The following is a 10,000-nucleotide window of genomic DNA, read 5'->3' on the forward strand; positions in this document are numbered from 1 at the left end:
TCAAGTTTTTCTGTTTCGTGTGTTAGTCCGTCTCTTGCCCTCTGTTCATGATGATTTTACTTTGGATGGCTGGCAGATGAACCATTTTTTGTATGTAGAGGAATGGAGTGAGTTCTTGTTAGTAATATTGATATAATGTATGATATCAGTAAGATTCAAGTTCTCTACTATTTATTGGCTGCAACTCAAATTTTCCGGATTGCAATTGTGTTTCAAACTTCACGTGTTCTAAGAACAGCTCATAGTATCACTTTATATTAGTTGTGTTACAAATATTACCTTTGACTTCATTATTGGAATGATTTGATAAACCAGTTACGGATTAAAAGTATGTAGTACACTAAAAATACTATTTTAAAGATGAATTTCCTGCTGTTTTATTACAATACTCTTATTACTGTGTATGACATAAATGTATAGGATGTACTTCTGTGCAGAGACTTGTTGGTAACTAATATCTGTTGAGCGGGTAGTCCATACTAGTGTTCTAAAAAATGTTCATGTGTTTAGTGTTTGGAGAAGGCTATGGTGGATTCTGAGACACTTGTGAGAATTAAGTACATGCATAATCTGAAAGGATATGTATAATCTATATTTTCATTTTATAACCTTTTATTCAGTAAGAATATTTTTATTATAAGTACTTGTACTTTTATTGGTGAATGTTTAGAAGAAACCTGCATGACTTATTTACAAATAAGAAACCAGTCCAAGCTCTACCTTACCAGAATGTACATGGTGGAGAGGTGTTGGCCTTTGCCAGGCTCTGAGGCATAAAGCCGTGGCACTTCTTTGAAAATCCAACACTTTCTTGTTGGAATTCAGATTGTTGGCCTTCTATTAGAGGTCACATGTTTAAATAGCACAGCCAGAGTGATTATGAGAAAAAAAAAACATTCTTAAAACCACTGAAGGTGTTTTCTAAACATGCACATGTAAATACATACATATGTATGTAATATAGGCTTACCCTGAAGCTAGTAAATTTATTCAGAGGCTTACCTTAAAAAGAAAAGTCTCTTTAAATGTTTTGTAATTATTCAGAATATGACCACATAGTAGGTAGAGATAACCTAATGTAATGGTCACAAAGGATGCATAGAAGAGAAGTATTAGTTATGAAAAATGTGAATGTTTAGAAGAAACCTGCAGTGATTTTCATACCAGGACTTTTATCTTGTTATTATATTGACTGTATCCTATCCACTTTCACTTGAAGGCAAACAAATTCCAAGTAAATGTTGCAGCCTTCATACCTTCAGTGCACCAACCAAAGACAACATGGCTGATTCTAACAAAATAGAGCTTGATCTGGCTTCTTATTTCTTGATAAATTTTCTTGGAGGTCTACAGACTCTATTGTGCCACCATGTTAGTTGAGAAGTGTTGGTCTATGTAGGGCCAAACTTACAGAGGCCGACAGTGGTCTTTGTGCAAAGTGAATATAAGCTCACAGTTGCTTACCAACAATACCTGATTGATAATGTCAGCCATTATAATTGCAAATGAACAAAATGGACTTTTTACTCATGATTATGTGAATCTCAAGTCTTTGTCACTTATGAGATCAATAATGATTTCTACAGAGATGACATTGAATAGTTGATGCTGCTGTAGTTGACTACATTAAACCTTTTAACAAAACTTCTCTTACTGACAGCACTCAACTTGTTCTCTATCATCTTGTCAATCATTACACTGACCATTTTTACAATTAATCCTTTGCAGATGACAGCCTGATCCTTATCCAATATACAAGACAGTTGCAGAGTTCTGCAAAGTGGCCTTGAATAATAGAAATCCATATGCATATAAGGCATTTGGCCAGTAGAATCATTTCATTCAAAGCATAGATATAATGAAGAAGTAGTGTCTTGTACCCAAGAAAGTATAAACCAATGTATAACTAGTTCTCATTAATATGATAATCTATTTTTACCCTAGAAGCATCCACACTGTACACTCCAATTTCTTTCCTGTATATTGGAATTTGGTTATAGGTTATAGATTTGGCATATAACAATGTCATAACCAATATGTTAAAGGCAAAAGGTTAATTATCCAGTTTAGACATATTAAATAATCAGCCTATGGTAATATACTTATATGAGGATTGCATTATTTCTAGGCTATAAAACAGAGGGCGTGTGGAAGGGAAGGAACTTGTTTTCTTCACGATGGAAGCAGAAAAAGAGAACATGCAGTCAGGATTCAAACCCCTAAGGGGACTTGCATTGTAAGTTAGAGTTTTTTTCTTTTTTTAACCCACTCTCTCAGCGAAGCTTTTTCCTTGTAAAATAATTTATCATGACACATGATGTTTGAATAATAAAACTTTCTCTTAAAACACTATTTTGAAGTTGAGAACTTATTAGCTTCTCAAAATGTAAAACCTGACATAGTTTTATATTTGTTGCATTATATAGTTGCCAAGATTAAAAGAAACGTCAATAACTGATAATATCGCACGTCTTACTTCTTTGTGTGGTAAATTTTTCAGACTTCGAAGGCACAGGCCAGAAAATGACATGATCATCGAATCTTTTATGAGAGAGGTAAGTAAAGGTTTACATTATTCAACATGTATAAGAAAACTGGGTTTATGTGACAAGTTTGTGAATGAGCAGTTAGAGTTGTTAAGTTAGTGACCATGATACCTACTCTTGTTACAGTTAATTCATTCCTGTTTCTTCACTTTATTAATGATCAATTTTAATTTGTTCCATTTGCTGGTGTTAGTATGTTTGTGTCATCTTACTTATTTTATCATATGTTTAACTGCATGAATGCTTTGTACATTAATTATGTTTACAATTAATGTTATTTTCAGGAGAGCCCAAATCCAGGTTTCCAACAGCCCTTATTGAAACAAAATAGAAGTGTGGAGAAGACTGTAAATAGGAGGGAGCTACATCCTACAAATGTGCAAGATACAAATTCTGTTCAGAATGAGGAAGAGAGGGAGATTGGCCAGGGAATCTTAGGGAACATCCAGCCAAGAATACTGATCAGCAATTATTCACGACGTAGATCAGCACAAGCAGACATCTCCCTTGAGCCAAAATCAATGAGTAGTGGTGATTCATTGCAAATTGACGAACAAAGCCTTCATAATCCATTCAGAAGGCTTGGTCACAGGAGAAGATCTAGTGTATTAAATACTCATGAAGATACAAGCTCAGAAAACAGTGCTTTTGCACCAAATGCAGCAGCTCTGCCCAATTCTTTCCAACCAAATCTAAGGAGGAGATCCAAGCAATTGTTACATAATTTGGAGGAGTTACCACATAGGCAAGAGAATTTTTCATCTCAGCAGACAAATTTAGAAATCAAAGACTTTAATAACAGGAGAAGGTCTGCAAGACTTATGCAACTCGATAATATTTCAGAAAAATGTGAATCGTCATCATATCTAGGTTCTGACAAAAAGCAAACAGAAAATGTAATGAAAGAAAAGCAGGGGAGGTTGGAAGAGAAAGAGAGTTATAACAGATTAGCAACTTCCCAGTTCAGCAAGAATCTGAAACTGATAGGAAGTAACTCAAAAGTTACAAGACCTTTGGCATCTCCACATGTGGCCTCCAGCAGTGCATCAAAGGGAACATTCGTCTTTGGAGGTAACTTGTTATTTTTTAGAAAACTTTCCTGCCCCCCAAACATATATTCATATATTTATTCTCTCTTTAGTTGTATGTAATATTATCCAGGATGCACTTTATATATACTTTACTTTCTTGGTGATATGCAATAATACTTCTTTAGTTTACTTCATATTCTGTGAACTTATATTGCAACGTAGATGAGGCAATCCTAAAATAAGAGAGTGATACCAGTGGATGTCCTCTATTTGTAAGATAATGTAATTCTAGATCTCAGAAATGAACCCTTTCCCGACGGGGCACGGTGATAAGTGAGAACCCCTATGCCGGGCCATTGCAATATTGCATTGGAAACATCACACTGGCATGACGCCCCAGCATTGGGAATTTAGCTGTGTCACACAGGTGTGACGCACCGTCGTCATAGAGTTAAGGGGCCCAAAACACTTGCCTTTTTGTATATTTTCAATATTTAATCTTTCAGGAAAAAAAGAAGCCTTTGAGAAGGTGCGTCACATGATAGAAAAAGCTCGAGAGCAGAGGAAAATTTCTCTCCTTCAATCCAACTCCAAACCTACACCGAGAGCAAAACTGACTCCATTACGGCTGAATCAGTTTTCAGCTCGAAGGAGAGGTAGGCGTTCAGTACTTACCAAAAGAGCATTTTTGTTTTTCTTATTTTTTATATTGTTTTGTATAAAAGGGTAAGTGATGGTTTTCAATGCATGATATACTGAATTTTTATTTTTATTTAGATTTAGATTTTGTGTGTTTGTGTGGGTGTGTAGGTGTATGTGTATGAGTGAGAGAGACAGACAGACAGACAGACATCCTGACCAACTCTTTAACCCACACAGGACGGGTGGTACAGCATGTGTACCGCGCATTCAAAAGCCCAGTTGCCGGGCGGCACAGTATTGTGCCGGCTATTCAATTGATTTAGGCCTAATAATTCGAAAGCCCCGGCATTTGGACATTCTAGGCTAGAAATCCCCCGTCGGGAATGGGTTAATGTAATGATATCCAAAGACCCATTTATTATATGATAAAAAGTACTGTTCTGTATTCTGTACAGATATCAAATATAAATTTGAATATAAATATAACTATTTATTCTGTACTGATATCAAATCTTACATATTTGCAGGTCAGCTTATGTCCTCAAAAAGAAAGCATGAAGGGATAAACACAAGTTCTGAAAACAAAGAGGAAAAATCTGATCATTTGAAATTATCCAAGGTATGTGTAAATAATGCTGTTTCTCAGAATGGCAAGAAATTTCATTTTAATTATTCCAGCTCCATTTATTGAGTCACAAACTTTTTTTTTTCTTTCCTTCTCTCTCTCTCTCTCTCTCTCTCTCTCTCTCTCTCTCTCTCTCTCTCTCTCTCTCTCTCTCTCTCTCTCTCTCTCTCTCTCTCTCTCTCTCTCTCTCTCTCTCTCTCTCTCTCTCTCTCTCTCTCTCTCTCTCTCTCTCTCTCTCTTCCTCTTCTCTTCTTTTCTTACCAGACTAAACTGATGTATAAAAAAAAACTTGAATTATTTGTTTTATCAAGCTACAATGTCTGTTATTCAACTCACCAAAATTTATCAAATGTGCAGATTCCAAAAATCCTCAAATTGATGTATTATTTTGCGATCTACACATTGGTGGTACTGAAAGGGGGGGAGGGGGGGCACATACCACAGCATTTCAGGGAGGAGTCCCACCATATTGAAACCTTAAATTTCATAGTATAATGTGAGAATCTAGACACCTAGTTACACCCGCGGATTTATATCAATAGTCCATTTTCTGACATTGGCATGGTTAATGGTAACAATGTAAATGTTAACTAAGCCAGTGTATTTCATTTTCTTTCATGACAACCCAGTTAGGTTTCATGGATTACCCTTGTGCCCCTATAGGATAGTATTTCTCACGAGTCAGTAGTTTTTCACCTTTTTTATCTGTTACTGTTTTTGTTTTATTCATCTTCCACCTCTTCTTTCTTTTATGAATATTGTTAGTGAGTCTCATGAATCATATGTTGCATGTAGGACATCATAAAAAGAGCCCCATTCTTGCTGTTCCATGATATATTTCTCTTCTTGTTAACCACAGGAATGTCGTCGCACACTGCAGTTCGAGAGTGGTGATGAAGGCGACGACTCAGATGATGCTACTGCACCTCTGGACATGATGGACATCACTAACATGATTGTAAGTTGTCAGTGTTTGGGATGAATTTCTGAATTTTTAAAATATTTTTATTGCACACTTTTTTTTTGTGTATGTGTTGTGCAATTGAATGTGTTGGGTGGTTGTGAATACATGTGTTGCATGTTTGAATGTGTGTGGGAGTGATTGTTGCATAAGTGTGAGTATATTTATGCAAGTGTGTAAGTGTATATATGTGAATATTTATGTATGTATGTATATATAGTATGTAAGGAATTGACTTATCAGAAAAGATGCTAATCTTCCACAATCTTAGAACAATTTTGTGTGTCCTAATCATGGAAAAAGAAAGAAAAATAAATAGACATACCTTTTTGTAATGTTGCAAGATCACAAGAATATGATAAGAGCAAACAATATGACAAGATCATACATAGAGTGTAAAAATCTTTCAATTTGTCTCCAGTCAGGTTCATCAATTCTCCAATGTACAGAGGAGCAAGTGAAGCAGAGCAAACCACCTGCCATCAAGAAAAACCTTATGCAGATCTCCACCTTGGGCATTAAGAGGCAACATCAGATTACATTCCAAAAGACAACTGCCCAAGAAGCAAGAAATTCAAAAGATGAAATCTCAGATGGGCAAGACGAATTCAGATGTGCAGGAGATTTTGAAAGCGAGTGGTCACAAGATGAAGATAAATTGGTGTTGCAGAAAAATGCAAAACATGATGCAATCAGTAAGAGAAAGCATAATGCCACTTTGGGTACAAACAAAAAGAATATTTGTGATACACCAGAAGAAGAGCCTAAAATTGTGAAATTCACAGAGGAGAAACCAGTAAGCAAAGTATCCAAACTGAAAACACCAACCTACAAAGTAGCACAGAAGAGCTCCAGAACAGTTAATCCATCAGGTGTCAGACCTGTTATTGGTAGACCTTTGCAGAGAAACCAACCACCCAAGGATACAAAGACAAAATCCCAGGGTCGTACCCCTAACACCCGTAGGCGGTCAAAAGGTTTGAAATCGGCTCCATTAGTTGTGCAACAGCCAAGGTCCCAGACAGTAGAAGTACAAACAAGTCCTATGGGGGTTAAATGTGATGCCTCAACAAACACACAAATAAAATTTGCGTATGGAAGATCCCTGGACCCAACATTAAAGAATGAGCTTGAGACGCTTAGCAAGGAACAAGATGAAATTGCAAAGGAAGCACAGTTAATCAGAGAAAGAACTGCAGCTAGACAGAAGAGAATGAGGGAAGATGGTATTGTAAGTGTATATTTGATTTGTTTCTAAGGATTCATTTATTCATTTGACTTAGAAATTGAAAAATTAAATTGATTTTAATTTGGTTTGCATCTTCTTCATTAGATTATGTATATGATAAAAGAGTAAGTGACCTTTATTCTCTTAGACTTAAATTTTTAATACTAATCCTACTTCCATCCCTATATAATTTTTTTTTTTTTAACTTACTTACTTACAGCTGGATAGTTTTGCTGCCACAATATCTCCTCTCAAAAAGTTAAAGGCTATGATGCAAGAGAAGGAAGCAATTGTTCATTCTACACAGAAGGACTGCGACTCCCCTGATATGGTTTGTAGTTGGTTTGGTTAGAAAGTAATCTTGTAAACAGTTCTGAGTTCATAGTAAAGCAATATTAGAAAGAAAAGTATTTGAGACACATTTCTGATAGGATTATTTATTATTAAAACTGATCAGCCTATCCCATACTCATGCATTATCTATAAGACTATTAGGGAAAGGGCTTGATAATTTATTGTCCTTACATTTTTCTAACAAAACAGGGTTACCAGTCACAAATCAACAAGAGTGTCCAGTTTAGTGAAACCTCCATATTTTATGAAGCCCCAGAGATAGACGATCAACTGGAAGATTACGAGACACCAGACACTAGTATGCAAAAGTGCAACAGCTTAAATGCCAGTTGGTCACATTGGCATTCCTTGAAAGATACCAATAGGTAAGTGAGATGAATATACTTTTATATATATAAGAATGGAAGGGGTAGATGAAGTATATATCATTATTTTTTCTGTCTATTTTTGACGAGATAGAAAAATAACCAATTACTTTGTTCATAGCAAGCAATTTATATTTGAAAGAAATGCAGAACATAGAATACAGAACATTCAACTTAGAAACTTGTGAAAATAGGGCTCTATTACAACTACTAGTACAAAATATCATTCATTGAAAGAAATAGATAATTGGAGGGCTGTACAAAGCTCTGATTTTCTTTTTCTCTCAGACCCAAGTATGCATTGGAGGTACAGGTCATGAGACCCTAGTCAACAGAGAATACTAATACAAATTCTTGATTTTCACGTCCTTTCTTTTCAGATTTCTTCAAACACCTCTTTCAAAAAAAGAATCCACTCAGCCAGTCCAAGAAGAAAAAATGGAAGAACTCCCTCCCCCTTCAGACAATACGCCTGTAGAGAAATCGCCATTTACGGAATTAGCCGGCGATTGTCAACGCCCGTCACTGGACCCCCTAACACCTCACTCACGAAAAGAAGTGTCCTTATTAAAGCTCAGCTTGCGTAAACAGTTAGAGCAGTTGTACGATTAATTTCTCTCTCTCTCTCGGAAGCTATATTTAGCTCATCATTTTGAGGCCAAATGTTTACTTTTAAAAACTTTTTGTTTTAGGATATTGTTTATACTGATTATTTTCTGCCAAGGAACTGTCCAACAGTTTCTAATTCTCTCCCTTAAAATGTGTTACCTCAGACTATGTATGTAAAGAATCAGTATTAGCAGAAGATTTGTACTAAACATAATAATAGGCTTATTAGGCATATGAGATTTATTTGCATGAAATTACCTGGTATACTTTTTTGGGGGGGTAATTATATGTTTTATATGGATAGAAACAAAAATATATCTATTTAGATAAAATATGTACAAATATTTTCATAAAGAGCTCATTTTGGAATCTTTAGTCTATAGTGAAATAAAAAAAATATGTATATTTGTTAGAATAAAGTGGATAAAAATTGTCATCACTATACAATGATTCATTTATTCCAGTCACTTTTTTTCAATGTCTGTCTTTCCTATTTGTATTGTTTTTTATAGTTAAAAGAATGTGTATAGATAAAAATAAGAATGAAAATTTTGATTTATTTTTTTTTCCATATATATTTTCCCCCTAGTGAATACTTTCTTCATTGAAGTTCTTAACCTTTTATACCTATCTGACATATAGTTTATTTGCAAAGTGAATACAATGCCAAAATTATTTTAATTATTAAAGTACTCTGCATAATAATGCAATATTGAAAAATTAAAGAATACATTTACAATCCACCAGTACAAAAGATAAACCAAAAGTATACCTTTGAGGTTAACCATATACAGTATGTTAGGGAATTCTTTCTTAGTGCCTAAAGTTCAACTCAATTCATAGTTCACCTCTAGGCAAAATCAAATGTAAAAAAAAAAAAAACTATCCAAAATGCATCTCTATAACAAAACAAGACTTTGAGGCTGACAAATGTTTACAGTATGTACAAGGTGACTCACATGAGAATGAAGATGAAGAGTAAGACCTGTCTTAAAGATTTACATTCAACAGGCTTCAATTATTATCAACAAGACAAAAATCCTTACAATGACTTATTGAACAAAACTGACCTGGCAATCAGTTTGGATCAACAAATCTAATACGAGTAACATCATTTTTATGCCTCATAATGAGATTTGCCCGAAGTAAAAATGCAATGTGATAATCTTTCATGCCTTCATGGATATTCACATATGGGTCACTTGGGTCTTCAAGCATCTTACTAACAAGAACCTCCAGAAGATTTTCCATTGACAACCCTTCTACCTGAAAAAAGAAAGAAAATATATCTATATATATAAATCTCACATAATTCAGTTATGTACACACATAAATATAGCAGATACACAGTTTATTAATCATCTTGATGCTTTCATTTATTTTTTTCCCTTCTCCATAAATATTCTCTCCCTCACCTCCTCAGGATAAAACTCCGTCAAAATCATGTGTAGTACTGTGCGGAGCTCTCTGAACAATATTCCTGTTTGCTCATACCTGAAATTTAAATGCAAGTACTTATAAGTATGTAATAGTACAGTTCATCTTCTGGTAGACCCAGAAGGCCACTTTCACATTTGAATCTGCATGGCTAATTCTCTCCCTTTTGTATATCCTAATTTTCAGAGGCCATGTGATATCA

General features: G+C 34.9%; 2 protein-coding genes across 6 annotated transcripts in view; one reads left to right on the forward strand and one right to left on the reverse strand.

Annotated features, from left to right (window-relative positions):
- The window catches only part of LOC122258931 (uncharacterized), an 8,959-nt gene extending 49 nt beyond the window's left edge, over positions 1–8,910 (forward strand). The window contains exons 1-11 of one of the 5 annotated variants that reach the window (XM_043025225.2): positions 1–90; positions 2,129–2,236; positions 2,501–2,555; positions 2,831–3,617; positions 4,084–4,233; positions 4,747–4,838; positions 5,704–5,802; positions 6,227–7,036; positions 7,254–7,364; positions 7,577–7,752; positions 8,133–8,910. The exon at positions 1–90 is cut by the window's left edge and continues 49 nt beyond it. In XM_043025225.2, the coding sequence (XP_042881159.2) occupies positions 2,178–2,236; positions 2,501–2,555; positions 2,831–3,617; positions 4,084–4,233; positions 4,747–4,838; positions 5,704–5,802; positions 6,227–7,036; positions 7,254–7,364; positions 7,577–7,752; positions 8,133–8,364 (2,571 nt within the window). In that variant the 5' untranslated portion in view covers positions 1–90; positions 2,129–2,177 and the 3' untranslated portion in view covers positions 8,365–8,910. Of the gene's footprint in view, positions 118–2,128; positions 2,237–2,500; positions 2,556–2,830; positions 3,618–4,083; positions 4,234–4,746; positions 4,839–5,703; positions 5,803–6,226; positions 7,037–7,253; positions 7,365–7,576; positions 7,753–8,132 lie in introns of all 5 variants that reach the window. The other 4 variants (XM_043025226.2, XM_086552560.1, XM_043025228.2 and 1 more) reach the window with 4 other exon arrangements.
- Positions 8,911–8,957: 47 nt separating this feature from the next.
- The window catches only part of LOC122258933 (centromere protein K), a 9,854-nt gene continuing 8,811 nt past the window's right edge, over positions 8,958–10,000 (reverse strand). Inside the window, exons 3-4 of the mRNA XM_043025232.2 lie at positions 9,777–9,855; positions 8,958–9,627 (exon numbers count right to left, since the gene is read on the reverse strand). Coding sequence (XP_042881166.2) covers positions 9,439–9,627; positions 9,777–9,855 — 268 coding nt within the window. The 3' untranslated portion in view covers positions 8,958–9,438. The remainder of the gene's footprint in view (positions 9,628–9,776; positions 9,856–10,000) is intronic.

The sequence above is a fragment of the Penaeus japonicus genome, unplaced genomic scaffold, assembly GCF_977035675.1.
Source record: "Penaeus japonicus unplaced genomic scaffold, GWHDUDI00000001_assembly GWHDUDI00000027, whole genome shotgun sequence".
Classification (NCBI taxonomy): domain Eukaryota; kingdom Metazoa; phylum Arthropoda; class Malacostraca; order Decapoda; family Penaeidae; genus Penaeus; species Penaeus japonicus.